This window comes from Heterodontus francisci, chromosome 17 (assembly GCF_036365525.1).
Source record: "Heterodontus francisci isolate sHetFra1 chromosome 17, sHetFra1.hap1, whole genome shotgun sequence".
NCBI lineage: Eukaryota > Metazoa > Chordata > Chondrichthyes > Heterodontiformes > Heterodontidae > Heterodontus > Heterodontus francisci.
This window is the reverse complement of record NC_090387.1, coordinates 86627676-86648202: the sequence shown is the minus strand read 5'-3', so window position 1 is coordinate 86648202 and position 20527 is coordinate 86627676. Positions and strand designations below refer to the sequence as shown.

Below are 20527 nucleotides of genomic sequence, written 5' to 3'. Positions count from 1 at the left end.
CTCTATCCCAGCCTTAAATGTATTTAATGATGGAGCATCCATAACCCTCTGGGGTAGAGAATTCCAAAGATTCACAACCCTTTGAGTGATGTAATTTCTCCTCATCTTTATCCTAAATGATCAGCCCCTTATCCTGAGACTGTACTCCTGTGTTTTAGATTCTCTGACCAGCGAAAATAATCTCTCAGTGTCTATCCTATACAGCCCCTTTAGAAACTTCTAAGTTTCAATGAGATCATCTCTCGTTCTTCTAAATTCCAGAGAACACAGGCCCAATTTACTTAAGTCTCTCATCATAGGACAACTCCCTCATCCCAGGGATCAATCTAGTGAACCTTCACTGCACCACCTCCAATGCAAGTATATCCTTTCTTAAATGTGGAGACCAAAACTGCACACAGTATTCCAGATGTGGTCTCACCAAAACCCTGTACAATTGTAGCAATACTTCTTTATTCCTGTATTCCAATCCTCTTTCAATAAAGGCCAACATGCCATTTACTTTCCTCATTGCTTGCTATACTTGCAAGTTAACTTTCTGCGTTCCTTGTACAAGCACAACCAAGCCTCTTTGAACATCAACGCTTACAAGTTTCACACCTTTTAAAAAATATTCTGCTTTTCTATTCTTAAATAGCTGAGGCCCCAGCACTGATCCTTGCAGCACTCCACTATTCACTGCTTGCCAACTTGAAAATGCCCCATTTATGCCCACTTGTTGCTTCCTATACATTAACCAATCATCTATCCATGCTAATATATTACACCAACTCCATGAGCCCTTATCTTGCCTATTAATGTTTTGTGTGGCATCTTATCGAATGCGTTTTGGAAATCCAAGTATACTACATCTACTGGTTCCCCATTATCTACCCTACTAGTTACATCCTCAAAAAACTCTAATAAATTTGTCAAAGAGGATTTCCCTTTAGTAAAAGTATGTTGACTTGTTCTAATCATACTGCGATTTTTTAAGTGCATTGCTAAGACTTCCTTAATAATAGCATCCAGCATTTTCCCAATGGCTGATGTTAGGCTAGCTGGCCTATAGTCCCCTGTTTTCTCTCTACCTCCTTTCTTGAAAAGCAGTGTAACATTTGCCAACTTCCAATCTGATGGTACCGTTCCCAAATCTAAGGAATTTTGAAAAAGCATAGCTAGCGCATGCACTATCTCTGCAGCTATCTAAGGGTAATATAGTAATCATGGGGTTCTTCAATCTACATATCGGCTAGGTAAACAATTAGCACTAATGCTGTGGAGGACAAATTCCTGGAATTTATATGAGATGGTTTTCTAGAACAGTATGTTGAGAAATGAACTAGAGAACAGGCTAATTTAGATTTAGTGTTTCAGGTCAGTGACCCTTCTTCAGAACTAGCAAATATTAGAAATGTAAAAAGTTATAAGCAAGTAAAGCAGGGGTGGGACAAGAGATAACAAAGGAGGTGTAAATAGGGCAAGGTCACAGAATAGCTGACCAGAAGGTCATGGAGCAAAGGCCAACAATATGTTAATGGTGTGTTGAAAGACAAAGTATTAGTACAGATAGGGTGTTAACGGACTGAAAATTGAACAGCCGCAAGTAAAAACATGAAAAAAAAAGTGGGTAAGCAAACTGAACAAACTAAGATGAAATAAAATAAAATAAACACAAAAAAAATTTTAAAAAGGAAGAAGAAAAAAATAACTAAAAATAAAAGTAAAATGGGGGGCCCGTCATGCATGTTTGTACTTGCGGCTGTTCAATTTTCAGTCTGTTAACACCCTATCTGTACTAATGCTTTGTCTTTCAACACACCATTAGCATATTGTTTGCCTTTGCTCCACGACCTCCTGGTCAGCTATTCTGTGACCTTGTCCTATCTGCACCTTCTCCTTTGTTATCTCTTGCCTCACCAAGAAACTGATAAAGAAAGAATACAGAATATGCAAGTAAACTAGCAAGAAACATAAAAATGGAAAGGATTAGTGAAAACAAAAGTGGGCCCACTACAGGCAGAGACAGGAGAATTTATAATGGGAAATAAAGAAATGACAGAGAAACTAAGCAAATACTTTGTGTTTGTCTTCACAGCGGCAGATACAAAAAACTTTCCTGACATATTAGAGAACCAAGGGACGAGCGAATGAAGAATTGAAAGTTGATCTATCCCCTTGACTTGATGATCTACATCCCACAGTGTTGAAAAAGGTGGCTTAGAGATAGTGGATGCGTTAGTGGGCATCTTCCAAAATTCTATAGATTCTGGAATGGTTCCTGCAGATTAGAAGGTAGCAAATGTAACCCAACTAATTAAGAAAGGAGGTAGAGAGAAAACAGGGAACTACAAATCTGTTAGTCTCACATCAGTAGTAGGAAAATTGCTGGGATCTATTATAAAGGATAACTGGACACATTAGAAAATAATGGCAAGACTGGGCAGAGGCCACATAGATTGATGAAGGGAAACCATATTTGACAAATCTGTTAGAATTTGTTGAGGATGTAACCAGCAGAATAGATAAGGGGGAACCAGTGGATGTGCTGTATTTGGATTTTCAGAAGGCTTTCGATAAGGTCCCACACAGGAGGCTAGTAAGCAAAGTTAGAGCACATGGGATTGAGAGCAATATACTAGCATGGAGTGCGAATTTGTTAACAGGCAAAAAATAGAGAGCAAGAATAAATAGGTCATTCTCAGGTTGGCAGGTTTTGAATAGTGGGGCAGCACAAAGATCAGTGCTTGGGCCACAGCTATTCATAATCTATATCAATGACTTGGATGTGGGGACCAAATGTAATATTTTCAATTTTTCTGATGACGCAAAACTAGGTGGGAATGTGAATTGTGAGGAGAATGAAAAGAGGCTTCAAGGGGATTTGGACAGGCTAAGTGAGTGGACAATAACATGGCAGATGAAATATAGGGCCGCTCTCCAAACTCAGCAGCCATCTGACATGGAAGTGCCGCCACACAGTCCCTGCGCTATTACGCGTGGGGGATGATTTAAATAGAGGGGGCGGATCAGCCGCCCCTGATGATATAGGGGGTGGGCTGCTGTGTCCTCGGCAACAGCGTCCAGCGCTATCCCACCATTTTTAAAGGGATTCAAGCCCTTCTGTAATATTTCAATATTTAAAGGTCCCGGCCTCCGGGAAATAACAAAATTTTATTTGCACGCTAACTTCCGTCTCCCACCCCACAATGGGTAACTTATATACAAATCTATCTCCCTCTCTCCCCATAATAAACTTGTTTTGATCTTCCAAACATTCCCCCCTGAAATTTGGTCCCTTTGACCCTCAAACCCACAGCCAATAAAAATTGTTTTCTCCGCTTCCCCACCCCTCCCGCCCTGAAAATTTTATTGCCCCCCCCCTCCCCACCAGGTTCTTGCCTCGGAACTCTGCACGAAGTTCAGAAGGCGCGCAAGGTGCGATCGGCGGCCGTAAATTCTGTGTGGAACGGCCGCCACCTGGAGGTGGGTTCATTTAAATCTAATTTATGTTAATTTGAATATATAGATGAAGGTCAGCCGCGCCGAGGTCCCCCTATCGCCGGTAATATGCGGCGGGCCCTTCTCGACGTCAGGGGTCGAGGCAGGCCCCCCCTACACGACACACAGCATTGAGGGGCTGGTAAAATTCAACCCATAATGTGGGGAAATGTGAAGCTTTCCACTTTGGTAGGAAAAACAGACTTAGAGTATTTCTCAAATGGTGAGAGATTTGGAAGTGTTGACATCCAAAGAGACCTGGGTGTCCTTGTTCATAAGTCACTGAAAGCCAACATGCAGGTGCAGCAAGCATTTAGGAAAGCAAATGGTACTTTGGCCTTTATTGCAAGAGGATTTGAGGACAGGAGTAGAGAAGTCTTGCTGCAATTGTATAGAGCCTTGGTGAGACCACACCTAGAATATTTTGTACAGTTTTGGTCTCCTTACCCAAGGAAGGATATACTTGCCATAGTGGAGATGCAAAGATGGTTCACTAGACAGATCTCTGCGATAACAGGATTGTCCTATGATGGAAGATTGAGGAGACTTGGTCTATATTCTCTAGAGTTTAGAGGAATTAGAGGTGATCTCATTGAAGCATACAAAATGTTTACAGGACTCGACAGGGTAAATGCAGGAAGGATGTTCCCAGTGGCTGGAGGGGTGTGGGAAGGCAGGGATCTAGAACCAGGGGACACAGTCTCAGAAAAAGAGGTAGGCCATTTAGGACTGAGATAAGGAGGAATTTCTTCACTCAGAGGGTGGTGAATCTTTGGAATTCTCTACACCAGAGGGATGATGAGGCACAGTCATTGAGTAAATTCGAGACAGAGATTGATAGATTTCTATATATTAAAGGCTTCAAGGGATATGGGGACAGTGCAGGCAAATGGCATTGAGGTAGAAGATCAGCCGTGATCTAGTTGAATGGCGGAGCAGGCTTGAAGGGCCAGTGACCTACTCCTGCTCCTATTTCCTATGTTCCTTCACAGTCCAGGAAAGGAATAGATCCAAAAATGATAATCAGGTCCTGCCGTAAAGGTGATCAGGGCATCCATGTCCGCAGCCTTGCCAGGTTCTTCAGCTGTTTTCTCCCTCCCCCATACCATTCCTGATTCCCTGTAAACGGTTGAGGACTAACAATATGTCTGCCTAGTAAATATCACAGATTAGATTGAGATAGTCTCGCTTTTAGCTTGCATGCTAATCTTTAGTGATGCCCTTTAATACTATTCCAAGTTAATGAAACAAAATGTCACTTCCTTTTTCTAAGAAACCTAAGTGGAGTGTCAGGAATGCAGAAGTTTGAAAAGTATGAAAGAAGCCTGAAGATTATAGGAGGAAGAGAAGGAGGTCACAAGAATACAAGAAATAGGAGTAGGAGGAGACCACATGACCCATCGAGCCTGCTCTGCCATTCAATATGATCATAGCTGATCATAGGCTTCAACTCCACTTTTCTGTCTGCTCGCCATATCCCTGAGAGACCAAAACTCTGTCTATCCCTGGTCAGCAGTTGATTGCGACCCCTCTTGAACCCAATTATAATCTCTGCCTCAATTACCTACCAAGGCAATTTATTACACAACTCACTCAGCCTCTGGTTGAAAACATTCCATCTCACTTCCCTCTAACTACTAACTTCATTTTAACTCATGTCCCTTGGTATTTAAATATTTTAATATAACAAATAGTCTGAGCAGAAGGAAAAAAAAGATTTGATTTTATGTGGTGCCTTTTACAACCTCCGGACGTTCCGAAAGACTTTTGCAGCTAAGTAACTGCCATTAAAGTGTCGTCATTGTTGTAATGTAAGAAACGCAGCAGCCAATTTGCACACAGCAAGCCCCCACAAACATGTAACAATGACCAGATAATCTGTTTTAGTGGTGTTGATCGAGGGTTAAATATTGGCTGTGACACTGGGGCTAACTCCCCTGGCACTTCTTCAATATAATGCCATGGGATCTTTTACATCTACCTGAGAGGGCAGACAGGGTCTTCATTTGACATCCGGAAGACTGCATGTCTGATGGTGCAGTACAGTGGAGTGTCAACCTAGATTTTGTGTTCAATTCTCTGAAGTGGGGCTTGAATCCAAAACATTCTGACTCAGTGTGAATGTGTTATCACATACATCTAAAGTAGTTTCTCAGAATCAGTCACTACCTTGAATTATGCTGTTTGGTATTTTTGATTCTTTATACTGCAAGTAATAAATTTCTTTTTGTATCTACTAAAGAAATTTGGATATGGAAGAATTGTAAAAACATACCATGGTTAGTTTTATGAATTAGCAGAGTATCGTGTAACTAGAGCATATATCGGGAGGTGAGGCACATAGATCTGTGCACCTGCATGACTTACCATCCGTTAAAGCGAATGGATGGGAAACCATGCCCCCCCGCCCCCCCCAGTTCTGTGGCAGACTTCCTGATCTGTGCTCCTGTTGCATGAAGCTTTGTATCGGGAGCATTAAATCCTGAAATCTACCCCTATGAGTTATGAACTTTAGAGATTGTACAGGATCATTGCAGGTCTTGAGATATGAAACAGTAGACATTATAATCAGCATTATTCTCATCTGAATGTTTAAGGCAATCCTACCAAGTTTCTCTCTGTGCTATTTAATGGCTGCACTAAAATAGTGCAGAGAGAGAAATTAGGCAGAAGTATACTGACTGTTCACTGATCATGAATTCTACCCTGAACTTATAAAGGGAAGGCTTAAGTGTTTCAATTTATTTTTGCTGGAGAAAAGAAGACTGAAGCCAAGAGATTAAACTGGTATAAGGTTGAAATAAGCAGGTTATTTAAACTGTGACAAGAAGAACAGGAGTAGAGGTAACCACAAAATTCAGAAGCCTTAAGCAGAGTTACAGATTAAAAACCTCCCTTCCCTCACAGTACAGTGGGCAGGTAGTGCAAGTCCCCAGACAAGGGAGCCAATTTGGGGTTAATAGATGCCTCTAACTGAAGTTGGATTGATACTTGTTATGAAAGGAGATTCAGGGTTTATGGATATGTTAGTCGCATTACTGTGTAAGAGTCTGTCACTCTAGAATTGGCCTTTATAGCCACTCCAGGCGCTGCTCCACACACCACTGACCACCTCCAGGCGCTTACTCGTTGTCTCTCCAGATAAGCAGGCCAAAGAAGAAGAGTCGCATTACTAGACCTTTTCTTCTGGGAAGAAAGGAGCAGATGATCAGAAGGAGGTCATGCAGACTCTCTCGCCTGTTCCATCATTCAGTTAGATCATGGCTAATCTGTACCTTAACTCCATTTACCCACTTGGGTGATGTCATCCTTTATCTCCTTGCCTAACAAAAATCTATCAACTTCAGTTTTGAAATTTTCAATTCACCTAATCTCAACAGTTTTTTTCAGAGAGTTCCAGATTTCCACTATCCTTTCTCTGAAGAAATGTTTCCTGATATTAACGTTGAATGGTCTAGCTCTAACTTAAGGTTATTCCCCATTGGTTCAGACTTCCCAAGGGAGAACTCCACCTCTTCATGGCATGGACAGGTGTTGTTGGAAGGAGATCCACAATAGAATAGCATCCTGAATGGAGTGAAGATGGAGTGGCCTTGGTGAACCAAATTATTTGAACTTTATGTTCTTCAGTAACTCAAACCAAAGTAATACCTCATACCAACTACAAGTAAAATGACATCAGGTTTGAGAAATGAAAGTATATCTGCCTTTTTACATTCACATAACTTATGATATTTATAACCTTTAAAAATGGTAAATATTTGAAGGACACATTAGCTGTTCCTAAGCTCCATTGCTATTCATAAAGACATGCTGAAATGAGTTTAGTTGACCTGTCACTAGAAACTCCTGAAGTGGCAAGCAATACTTCAGTAATGAAAAATCATAAGAGAATAAAGTTCAGCATTCACTTTAAAGACTGCAGAAATCAATATTGTTTCAGTACAGAGTTAGTCAATACTAGTGTCATCAGAGCAGCACACTGTCCCAATGTCAGGAGAAACAAAAAGTATTAGGAGGAAGCCAAGTCTGTAATCTGATGCAAAAATATTTTCCAATTTGATACCAGGTACCTTTCTGAAAATAAAAACATATATCTCGTTTATGAAGTGGTAGGAGCCCTGGGTTTGTGTCTGCAGCCCCAAGACAATAAGCTTTCTATTTTAATTAGGCATCAAGGAAGGGTCATGCTCACAGTTATGGTGGAAGAAGCAAGGAAGACTACTGAGAGGACACACCTCTACCTCCTCGTATCGAGTCAGAGAACGTCATAGGGAAAGGCCTTTAACTGGTTTGCCTACCAACCTCTTCAGCAACAATGTGGTTCAAGGATCTAAAATATATTCAATTAAAGTTGCTCATTCATCCAAAATTGGAAAGAAGTCCAAAAATATGCCGGTTGCCATATCATTGCTTTAATGAGATTGATACTTGTCATCACAGATGTGGCGCTGAATGGAGGCGGGCAGAGTGGTTGCAAGTTCCAATACAGGGCCCATACTTAGATTCAACGCCTGCAATAGCTTTGTAAAGCAAAAAGATTTATTTTTTAAATATTTATTCTTGGGAGGTGGGTGTCACTGGCAAGGCCAGCATTTATTGCTCATCCCTAGTTGCCCTTGAGAAGGTGGCGGTGGGCATTCTTCTTGAACTACTGCAGTCTGTGTGGTGAAGGCAATCCCACAGTGCTGTTCATAAGGAGTTCTATGATTTTGACCCAGTGGACGGCAATGTATTTCCAAATCTGAACAGCATGTGACTTGGAGGGAATCTTGGAGCTGATAGTACAAGAACCTGTTGCCCTTGTTTTTGAAGTAATGGAGGTCGCAGGTTTGGCAGGTACTGTTAAAGAATCCCCAGGATATTACTTTCCTCTCATAGCTCAATGAGTTTATCCAGTGAGTAGCTGAGCCAGAGAGAGTTGATACTTGCCAGCCCAATGGGAGCATGTAACTAGCTTCAGCACTTCTAACTTCGAGCAAGGGAAGCTCACCCTGGTTTCTAAGGAAGGGTATTATACCCATTTCTCTAACCACAGATGCTGACTGACCTGCTGTACATTTCAACATTTTCTGGTGTTTGTTTCAGATTTCCAGTTTTTATATCTTTTTATTAATACCCAGTCCTGATTGCTGACACATGCATCGGTGGATATTAAGGCGTATTAAGATCCACCTCTCTCCCATCGTCGAACAGCTTGATAACGCTCGCTCTCCAAACTCAGCCTTGGAGAACACCCATTTGGATTAGGTACTGGTGGGTACTTGGTACCAGTGAAATTATAGCCCACCTTCAGAAAACAGGGAAAGGGAGGAAAAACAATAGATTCCTGGTATTTGGAGAAGTCCAACATCAACTTCATTGCTCTGCATCAGAACATCACCAGCAATGACATCTCTATAATGCAAATGGTATCTTTGAATACTTCTCCTTCCTGAGCTTGGACATTAAAGATAAATGCAGTTGATGAAGGCCATTCAGCCCATTTGACCCATTGTGATATACCCTACAGTTCCCTGCAATCCCATTAGCAGTTTGCTCAATGGTTCTAGCATTTTTCTGCCACCACGATGCTACGTTTAGGTCCATTTCACACATTATGCACTCTTTTTGAAAAACTCCTCACTTTGCAGATTCTTTTCCATTTTCCCTACTCTCTTCCATTCTCAGTCCCACTCACCCAGCATCCCATCCTCACTAATCCATATTGGCTCCTAGCTCCCTAATACATAAAGTTAAAAATCCTTGTTTAAACCTTCAAATCCCTCACCTCACTCTATGGGCTGAATTGCTGGCCCAGAAATGGATGCCAATCCCATCCATCAGGTGGGCAGCTGCCCCACTGTGATCACATGGCCGGTGGGCATTTTGCATAGTGGAGATGTGCCTCCCCCACCCCCCCAAATCACGTGGTGGGGGCGAGAGGCGAGTTGGTCATTATGGTGTCTGATGACCCCGGTGCAAGTGCTGGTGCCATATTTAAAAGCCTTCCAGCATTCAGTCCTGCCTTACAGTCATTGTCAGCTTTGTGCAGCTCATGGGACTGGTTCCTAGACCGCACCAACCCCCACCCCCCACAAACCCCGAGGAAGATATCAAAGGATGGCCAAGGCAAGACAAAGGGTGGCCCCATGGTTCAGTGATGCCCCCTTGCAGATTCTCCTCTTCAGGCTGCAAGGGAAAGGTGGGAGGTTCTCTTCCCCAGCAATGGCAAGAAAAGGTCCTCCCACCTGACCAAGCAAGCATGGGTGGAGATCGCAGAGGAGGTCAGCAGCCGTGATGTTACCCACCGAAACTGGGTGCAGTGCCGAAAGAGCATCAACGACCACCTGCATTCGGTCAAGGTGAGAGCTCCATGCCACTCTCCTTTTTGGGGATTACATGTGACTACATGGGAGGGTGCACGATATGCAGAGGATGGCACTACCACAGCGATGGCAGAGGGGCTAGGGTATTACCTCAACTTGACAGATGCATGGCTGCATCTGGGCCACAGGCCACCTCCCTTCATAACTCACCCCTGCCATTAACTCCCCTGACAGCATGTGGCAGGATGAGATCTATCAGATCCCCCGGTAGGGGCCGAGGGGCTGACACGAGCTGAACTGTCATGTTGATCTCTCTGCCAAATTCCACGATCTCCATCCTTCCTCTTACAGGAGAAGTGGGCCCAAAAAAGGAGGGAGATGGCACGGACAGGTGGAGGAGTTCTTGATTTGGTAGATCACTGGCGATGTAGAAATCACCCTGCCTCGGCAACTAAGTTCCTAACAATTCTCTTGGCAGCATTCCTAATGGACCTGAGCCCCACCTTGCTGATGGACCACACTCTCTTCCAGCAGTTTTAGCAACCTAACATATCACACAGCAGTTTGGCAACCCAATACAGGACCCCCAAACCCACATGAAACCCTTGCAGAACCCCCGACAGCCCCAACCCCTTTGTACAGCCCCCAAGACCCTGAAACTCCTTGGACAACCCCCAAGACCTCGAACCCCCTTGCACAGACCTCAACACCCTGAACCCCCTTGCAGAGCCCCCCCAAGACTGATCCTACTTGCACAGCACCCGAGACCCCAAACCCCCTTGCGGAACACCCAGCAACACAGTCCGACAGTGGCCTCCAAACCCCCCTCTTTCCCTATGTTGCAATGCTCAGGGCTGCCTCCCCATCACAGCAATGAGGCCTCCCGCCTCAGTGCCATCAGGTTTTAACGGTCGTAATCCGGAAAGAAGGTGAGTGCCAATTGAGGGCCAATTATTAAATCGGTAAAATTAACTTTAAACGTATTTGAAAAAGCTGCGCAGCAATTTAAAATGTCACATTGGGGCATCAATGCCACCATGATGCTTTCTTCCCGCTGACAAAATCTGGAACCGACGACACAACGCCGCATTTCTGGGCAGATGGTTCCAATGTGATTCTACGCCCCCAACAGCCACGTTAAATTCTGCCCTATTTCTGCAATCACGACCAGTCTTGTAAACATGTTGGCCCTCCAACTTTAGCCTTTTGTCCATTGGTGGAAAAGCCTTCAATTACCTCAGCCTTAATCCCTGGAACTCTCTCTCTAAACCCCTCCTCCCTGCACTTCTCTCCCCTCCTCAAAACCCATCTTTTCAACCAAGCTTTCAGTCATTCCTCTTAAACTATCCCTCTATGATTGAGTGTTCCTTTCTTGATCGAGTCCTATTGATTTTTCTGTACCACTTTGTTAAATGTTTGGCTGTTTTCCATGTTAAAGACAACACAAGTTGCTATATGCAGAATTTTCTGATATCAGTCCTGAATTGATCTTTGCTAACACACAAACAGCATCTTACTTCATAATTATTGCAAAGTCGACCCAACAGGTCTGTGCTCCACATGAGTCTTCGCCCAATGAAGGGGTTGATTTAAAGACTTTCCTGATAGTTTTACAGGGTAGGCAATGGTCATTTAAAACCTGATATCAATGCATACGTAAATATCATCCCACAGTGACGTTATTCCAGAGCTCAAAAGACCAATGAGAGATCTTAAAAGGGCAATATTAACATTCAGCAACTCAAACTTATCTGCTTTTGTCATCTCTGCCGATAGGTCAGCCTAATGCTAGCCATCTCTGGCAACAGACAATTGAATCTTTATGCATCCCCTTCTCTGCAGCATCTGACATCTCTATCTGCACAATGGCTGTCACAAGCAGTGATTTATTGGCCAACCCATTGTTGGGTTAAGCAGTTGCTTAGGTAACCCGGCTTTTTTTTTACACACGTTTAACATTTTGATGTGTTCCTGTAGCTGGGTCTCATGGTCAGCTTTCTTAACTGCTAAAGAATCCAATTTTTTTAAAGAAATCACAATTGGCACTCGACAAGCAATGGGCTTTCCTACCTGCCCCAGTTTACTGAGTCACCCGAAAGGAAGGACCAGCGATATTTTACTGGTAGTGGGCTGCAATTGGTCATCAAAACATGGCGCACCATCTCAGTATCGTTGAGGATACAACCAAAATCCACCACAGTAGTTTCAAAGTGCAGGTTTGGAAAGTTCACTTCTCCCCTCAAAACCACATAATCCATGTGTGGATGCTCCAAGTACTGGACTGTCAGAACCTCCTCTACTACACGTGTATACAAGTCATCCTTGTAAGATGGATCAAACCGGATTAACAGCTCTAGGTTCTCACCGACATCCAGCTTCACTGTCTGTGTGGAGAAAAGTTGACATGAACACTTAGAAAGATTAGAGGCATTGTTAACAACCCCAACTGTGCAATGTCCAAAAACATTATCAGTGCAAAACATTCAAGCTAACACTGCAATTTGCAGGTTTACACACAGAATTAACAGCTTGGCCCAACAGATCCTTCACACATTCTGGTCTTTCAGCACATTGATACTGCTGGGCTGCAGTTATTGCCAACATAATACAACACACATGTTTAAAGAGAGCCCTGCACCTTCTACTGTGATCCTTCATTAGTTTAATTTTTAAGGGATCACAAAGACTCTCAAATTATGTGCAAACCACCTTTCATCACTTCAGAGCAGGATGCACATCAGCATAGCACATGAAGCTCTCCATGATGAAATAGCCTGCCAACAGTCAGTATCTTATGCATAAGGGGTCATTTTCACTTTAGACAATAGTGCTGTCCCATTGACGTAGGTGAAAACAAAAATGAGTGGAAGTGTTTAATGGGCAGGAGGGTGTTTAACAGTGAGAGGTGTTTAACTAATGGGAGAGGTTTTTTTTAACTTTTATTCATTCATGGGATATGGGCATTCTGACAAGGCCAGCTTTTATTGCCCATCCCTAGTTGCCCTTGAGAAAGTGGTTGAACCGCTGCAGTCTGTAAGGTGAAGGTGCTCCCACAGTGCTGTTAGGGAGGAAGTTCCAGGATTTTGACCTAGCGACAATGAAGGAACCATGAAACGCCCAAGTCAGGATTGTCCTAGGGGGAACTTGGAGGTGGTGGTGTTCCCATGCACCTGCTGCCCTAGTCATTCTAGGTGGTAGAGCGAGAGATGACCTTCACTTGAAAGAGCAAGGTATAAAATCAGTTTGGGTAGAGATAAGAAATGGGAGAGTTAAGAGGTCATTTGTGGGAGTAGTTTATAAGTCCCCTAACAGTTGTTACACTGTAGGACAGAATATACAGGAAGAAATAAATGGGGTGTGTAAGAAAGGTACCACAAGAGTCATGGGTGACTTTACATATAGATTGGAGGAATCAGATTGACAAAGGCAGCCTGGAAAATGAGTTCATAGACTGTATTCAGGCCAATTTCTTAGAGCAGTATGTTCTGGAGCCAACAAGGGAACAGGCTATTTTAGACCTGGGAATGTGCAATGAGACAGGATTAATCAATAACCTCATGGTAAAGGAGCCTCTAGGCAACAGTGATCATAACATGATAGAATTTCACGTTCAGTTTGAAGGGGAGAAGTATGGGTCGAAGACTAGTGTTTTAAATCTAAATCCTAAATAAAGGTAATTATAAGAGTATGAAAGAAGAGCTAGCCAAAGTAAACTGAGAAACTAGATTAAAAGGTAGGACAGTAGAGATGCAGTGGCAGAATTTAAGGAGCAATTTAGTAACTCTTAGCAAAGATTTATCCCAGTGACAAAGAAAGATTTTTTGAGAAGGATGAACCATCCGTGCCTAAATAAGGAAGTTAAGGATAGTATCAAATTGAAAGATACACTGTACAAATCTGCAAAGATTAGTGATAGTTCAGAAGATTGGACAGGTTTTAAGAACCAGCAAAGATGACTAAAAAAAATAAAAAGGGAGAAAGTAGAGTATGAGAGAAAGCTAGCTAGTAGTATAGAACACATAGTAAGAGTTTCTACAAGTATTTGAATAGGAAAAGAGTAACTAAAACTAGTGTTGGTCCTCTAGAGAGTGAGTCTGGGGAACAGCTGGTGGAAAACAAGAAAATGGTGGAGGCATTGAACAGGTATTTTGTGTCTGTTTTCACTATAGAAGACTTAGAAAACTTCCCATAGATACTTGAAAATCAAGAGATGAAAGGGAGGAATTTAAAACAATCACCATCACCAGGGAAAAGGTGCTGGGATAACTATTAGACCTGATGCTCTGCATCCTAGGGTCTTAAAAGAAGTGGCTATAGAGATAATAGAGACATTGGTTATAACCTTCCAAAATTCCTCAGATTCTGGAAGGGTCCCAGCACATTGGAAAATAGCAAATGTAGCACCTTTATTCAAGAAAGGAGTGAGACAGAAAGCAGGAAACTATAGGCCAGTCAGCCTAATATCTGTCACAGGGAAAATGCTAGAATCTATTATTAAGGAGGTTATAGCAGGATACTTCGAAAATCAAAATGGGATCAGACAGAGTCAACATTGTTTTATGAAAGGGAAATTGTGTTTAACTAATTTCTTAGAGTTGTTTGAGGAAGTAACAAGCAGGGTGGATAAAGGGGAATATAGGAACATAGGAAATAGGAGAAGTAGGCCATTCAGCCTCGTGAGCCTGCTCCGCCATTCAGCTAGATCGTGGCTGATCTACTACCTCAACACTTTTTTCCTGCACTATCCCCATATCCTTTGATGCCTTTAATATGTAGAAATTTATCAATTTCTGTCTTAAACATACTCAATGACTGAGCCGCCACTGCCCTCTGGGGTGGAGAATTCCAAAGATTCACCACCCTCTGAGTGAAGAAATTCCTCCTCATCTCAGTCCTAAATGGCCTACCCCTTATTCTCAGACTATGTTCCCTGGTTCTAGAAACCCCCACCCCCACCCCCACCCCACCCACACACCATCCAACAGAAACATCCTTCCTGTATCTACCCTGTCGAGGCCTGTAAGAATTTTGTATATTTCAATGAGATCACCTCTCATTCTTCTAAACTCTAGAGAATTCAGGCCCAATCTCTTCAATCTCTCCTCAAATGACAATCCTGCCATCCCAGGAGTTAGTGAGATGAACCTTCAATGCACTCCCTCCAGGGCAAGTATATCCTTTCTTAGGTAAGGAACCTGTAGATGTGGTGTATTTGGAATACCAAAAGGCATTTGATAAGGCGCCACATTAAAGGTTACTACACAAGATAAGAGTACATGGTGTAGGGGGTAACACATGAGCATGAATAAAGGATTGGTTAGCTAACAGTAATCAGAGAGTAGGGATAAATGGGTCTTTTTCAAGTTGGCAAGTTGTAACGAGTGGAGTGCCATAAGGATCAGTGTCAGGAACTCAACTATTTACAATTTACATCAATGGCTTGGATGAAGGGACTGAATGTCTGGTAGCTAATTTGCCAATGCAACGAAGATAGGAAGGAAAGTAACTTGTCAAGAGGAGGTAAAGAGTCTACAAAGGGACATAGATAGGTTAAGTAAGTAGGCATAAAATTGGCAGATGGAGTATCATGTGGGAAAATGTGAACGTGTCGTCTTTGGCAGGAAGAATAGAAAAGCTGTATACTACTTAAATGGAAAGAGATTGCACAACTCGGTAGTCCAGAGGGATCTGGGTGTCCTGGTACATGAAGCACAAAGAGTTACTATGCAGGTACAGCAAATGATTCGGAAGACAAATGGAATGTTGGTGTTTATTGTATGGGGACTACAGTATAAAAGCAGGGAAGTTTTACTGCAGCTGTTCAGGGCCTTGGTGAGACCACATCTGGAGTACTGTGTGAAGTTTTGGTCTCCTTATTTGTAAAAGGATATAATTGCATTGCCAGTGGTAGGTAAACTATTGAAAAAAATTTTGAGGGACAGGATTAATCCCCACTTGGAGAGGCAGGGATTAATCAGGGATAGTCAGCATGGCTTTGTCAGGGGGAGATCATGTCTAACAAATTTGAATGAATTTTTCGAGGCAGTGATGAGATGTGTATTTGAGGGTAAAGAAGTTGATGTAGTCTACATGGACTTCAGTAAGGCTTTTGATAAGGTCCAGCATGGGAGATTGGTTAAGAAGGTAAGAGCCCATGAGATCCAGGGCAATTTGGCAAATTGGATCCAAAATTGGCTTAGTGGAAAGAGGCAGAGGGTGATTGTCGAGGGTTGTTTTTGCAAATGGAGGCCTGTGACCAGTGGTGCACCACAGGGATCATTGCTGGGACCCTTACTGTTTGTAGTGTACATTAATGATTTAGACGTGAATATAGGAAGCATGATCAGTAAGTTCGCAAATGACATGAAAATTGGTGGTGTCATAAATAGTGAGGATGAAAGCCTTAGATTACAGGACGACATCGTTGGGCTGGTAACATGGGCGGAGCGATGGCAGATGGTATTTAATCCTGAGAAGTGTGAGGTGATGCATTTTGGGAGGACTAACAAGGCAAAGGAATATACAATGGATGGTAGGACCCTCGGAAGTACAGAAGGTCAGAAGGACCTTGGTGTACTTGTCCATAGATCACTGAAGGCAGCAGCACAGGTAGATAAGGTGGTTAGGAAGTTATATGGGATACTTGTCGTAGAGGCATAGAATTTCAGAATAGGGAGGTTATGATAGAGCTGTATAAAATGCTAGTTAGGCCACAGCTGGAGTACTGTGTACAGTTCTGGTCACCACATTATAGGAAGGATATGATTGCACTGGAGAGGGTGGAGAGGAGATTCACCAGGATGTTGTTGCCTGGGCTGGAGCATTAATGCTATGAAGAGAGACTGGATAGGCTGGGGTTATTTTCCTTGGAGCAGAGAAGGCTGAGGGGGGACCTAATTGAGGTATAAAAAATTATGAGGGGCATTGATAGGATAGATAGGAAGAAACTTTTCCCCTTAGCAAAGGGGTCAATAACCAGGGGGCATGGATTAAAGATAAGGAGCAGGAGGTTTAGAGGGGAGTTGAGGAAAATGTTTTTCACCCAGAGGGTGTTTGGAATCTGGAACACATTGCCTGAAGGGGTGGTAGAGACAGGAACCCTCACAACATTTAAGAAGTATTTAGATGAACACTTGAAATGACATAGCATACAAGGTTACAGGCCAAGTGTGGGAAAATGGGATTAGATTGGATGGGTGATTGATGGTCGGCGTGGACACGTTGGGCCGAAGGGCCTGTTTCTGTGCTGTATAACTCTATGACTCTATAACAAATGTTTAAAGCGAGAGAGATGTTTAACGGGTAAGAGAGATGTTTATCGGGTAAGAGGGGTGTTTGGCAGGTTTCCAAGCTGATATCACCCAAAGTCAAAATGAACCCAATAGAAAGTCTGATTGATTACCTGGTAGGATCTTCTTCATTCCTCAAATGATATGCATTCTCCACACACTGCAAAAAATCATTCAGACCTCCTCTATTCTACAGCATTGATGTGTTAGACATGATGTGTTCACTTAATGTGTCCACAAATCCGTCATGAAGTGCACACCAGCTCAAGTGCTGTGATGCCTCCACTAGGAACAGCTGCAGAGTATCCAGGGTTGGGAAGGCTTCTGTCATTTTATTAAAATTGGCAGGCACTCCCTGAGCTACCTACCACAGTGCAGGATAGAGGAATGGAGGGTGGTCGAAGCAGGAGTAGCAGAGCCACTAATCCTGTTCAACAGTATCCAGTACCAGCAACAGTTAGTGAAGGGCCTTTCTTCCCCTAATCAGATTGTACAGCAGACTGAAGTCTGCAGGGATGCAGACCAAAACCCCAAAGTGGAAACCAAATCAGTAGCTGAGTAGGCCAGTAAACCTAGTATCTCACAGTACAGCAGTCGCCTGGCAGAATCCAGACTATCGTCAAGGAAACTCTTAGCTGAGGACTTCTCTCCTTGCCACCAGCCAAACCCGATCTGATGTCAGTGTTTGGGATGGAAATGGTTCTACCCAAACCAAGACCCTCATAGAAACTGGCAGTGGAATCTAGGACCCAGTGTACCAGCCTTAAAACGGCATAATAATATAAAAGCAAAATACTGCGGATGCTGAAAATCTGAAATAGGAAGGGTCACTGACCCGAAACGTTAACTCTGCTTCTCTTTTCACAGATGCTGCCAGACCTGCTGAGTGGTTCCAGCATTTCTTGTTTTTATTTTATTATTATTAAAACGGCATAAGCCTGCTCCACTCCTGACAGAGTGCTCATGTTCAGAGTGCAGGACCAGAACGGCCAAAACTTCCAGCATGAAATGTCTACTTCACTGCGTTACCATACATGGCTTCCAGATTCAGACGTTGTTAGTTTAAAATAACAGGCGATTTTAAGGCTGAAATCTCACTTTCGAATACAGCTACTGAGTGTAAATCAGTCATCCACTTTATAAAGTCATCATCCGAACTACAGGCAATAGAGCTTACAATTACATCAAAGCATCCAGTAATATAGGTATAAACTATTTGAACACTTTTGTTTGGTTAATGCCTTTTAGTCATCCCCTATCAAACAGTCTACACATTTTCACCCAAGAGATAGAGTTTTTAAAAAGTAAACTTGAAATAGAACAGCAATTTCCTTCTACCTCTGAAATGATTGTTGCTTCATCCTCCTGCTTTTTTACAATTGTGAATGGTCCTTCCATGCTGAGGATCAAGGTCAGTGGCAATGGAGAGATGTTCTTCAACACAAGAGGCTTATATTGAGGAACCAGCACCACATGGTCAGGCTGCAAGGATCAAGAGACAGAGTCAGTGTTTTGGGTTACAAACAGCCATGGCACACATGCAATTAAAATGCTCGCTCACCTACATTGACTCCCATTTGAGCCATGCCTCAATTTTAAACTTCTCATTCTTGTTTTCAAATCCCTCTATGATCTCACTCCTCTCGATCTCTGAAATCTCCTCCAATCCCTACAACCTTGCATGGTATCTGCACTCCTCCAACTCTGGCCTCTCCAGCATCCCTGATTTTAATCATCCCACCACTGGCAGCTGTGCGTTCAGTTTCCAAGATCCTAAGCTCATGAATTCCTCCCTAAACCTCTCAACCTCTCTGTATCTCTTTCCTGCTTAAAGACGCTTTTTAATCCCAACTGTTTGATCAAGCTTTTGGTTACCTGTCCTAATAGCTCCTTATGCAGCTTGGTGTTGAATTTGTTTGATAACGTTCTTGTGAAGCACCTTGGGATGTTTTACTATGTCAAAGGTGCTAAATGCTAAATACAAGTTGCTCTTGTTTTTGAGATGCTGTCAAAAGTATTTGTTTTTACTCTATAATTTGCATCTTTTATCATCTGGGCTTTCTTGTGTCGTTGCATGCACCAGTTATTTTGTAGTCTCTTTTTCCTGTTCCACCCTGAAACATGTGTCAACTTGGGTCTGGCAGCAGGCACACCCCAGAAAATGCTTTGTAACCTTTGATCCAAATTGCTTCAGTTTCTCCTTAGCGCCATGTTCTGAGAATCCAAGCCCATCCCACCATCTCCCTCCAGCATAACAATTTATGTTTAAAACCCAGCATCACTCATTTTGTTGCTATTGGCAGGAGTGAAAGGGCTCTGCAGTCAGTGGTCACAAATAATGCTCAGATTCAATTATTTCAATTCATAGGAGAGATACTGCAGAGGGGACAAAGGTGAAGAACTGTAAGTTGTTCCTGCGCATTCTGGTCCATACTAACGCCTGCCAGGCATCTGCACCTACACCTCCCCCCACTTACAGCCAACCCACTTGCACACCCAAATTGTGTGACAGCAGCCCAGTGATGGGAAGTGTTGGGAGATTACCGGAATGAAGCCAGATTGCATCACTCCTTTTTGTCACCTATTGTTAATTCCTACAGTTTCTCTTTTAATGAAAAGGCACATAAGAGGCTTTTGCAGAAAAGGTACAGAATGACAAAGAGGATCATCATATTCTGACAGATCTCTGATTCTTTGGAGATCCATAGTTCTACCAAAGGCTGCTGATACAGCACACTTTACACTCAGGCAGAAGACACAAACTGTCAATGAAAACCATTCATACAAAATGACCAGCGTCTGTGCTATTTATCACTGGTCGATCGGCTGTATTTGGAATAGATCCAGATACTGGATATCTTTCATGAAGATCAAAGAATTGTGCAATGTAAACTTTAAAAAAATGTAATTAAAATACTTCAAACTTTATTCAGCAAAGGACAAGTTTAATTTCGAGGTCATGATTGCTCCAGCAGCAGCTTGCTAAAAAACACAATCTGGACTGTATCCAAAATAGGCCGGGGGCATCACAAGATCTCAGTGACCTGAAACAGGCAATGATCTGAAACAGGAGGATAGCCAGGGGTGCAAAAGTGGAATCAGTCGAAATGTACATGCCCTCTCCAGCTGAGCAAAGAAAAGTGGCAGGAAAAGGAGCTGGGCTGACAAATAAGGTCTGATAGGGAAGGGGAGGAATAATGGCTGATTGGAAGGGCGAGCTTCAGTCCACTTAGCTAGCAAAGCAATAGGGGCAGACTCATTACAAAGATTTTAAATGACGACTCTATCGACGTGGCAGCTTTGGCTAAACAGCTTCTCACAGAACATGGCCATGTTTTGAAAAATTAGCTCCTTTACAACCAAGCAACAAATTTATTTTTGCTCTTATTTTCAAATCTGCAACAAAATCTTGAGTTAACCTCCCTGATCTCCATCCACACCCACCAGCTG

General features: G+C 42.8%; 1 protein-coding gene across 1 annotated transcript in view; it reads right to left on the bottom strand.

The window, feature by feature from the left end:
- Nucleotides 1-20527, bottom strand: part of hydin (HYDIN axonemal central pair apparatus protein) — a 1234740-nt gene that overhangs the window by 583227 nt on the left and 630986 nt on the right. Inside the window, exons 23-24 of the mRNA XM_068049816.1 lie at nt 18416-18559; nt 11859-12172 (exon numbers count right to left, since the gene is read on the bottom strand). Of these exons, the coding sequence (XP_067905917.1) occupies nt 11859-12172; nt 18416-18559 (458 nt within the window). The remainder of the gene's footprint in view (nt 1-11858; nt 12173-18415; nt 18560-20527) is intronic.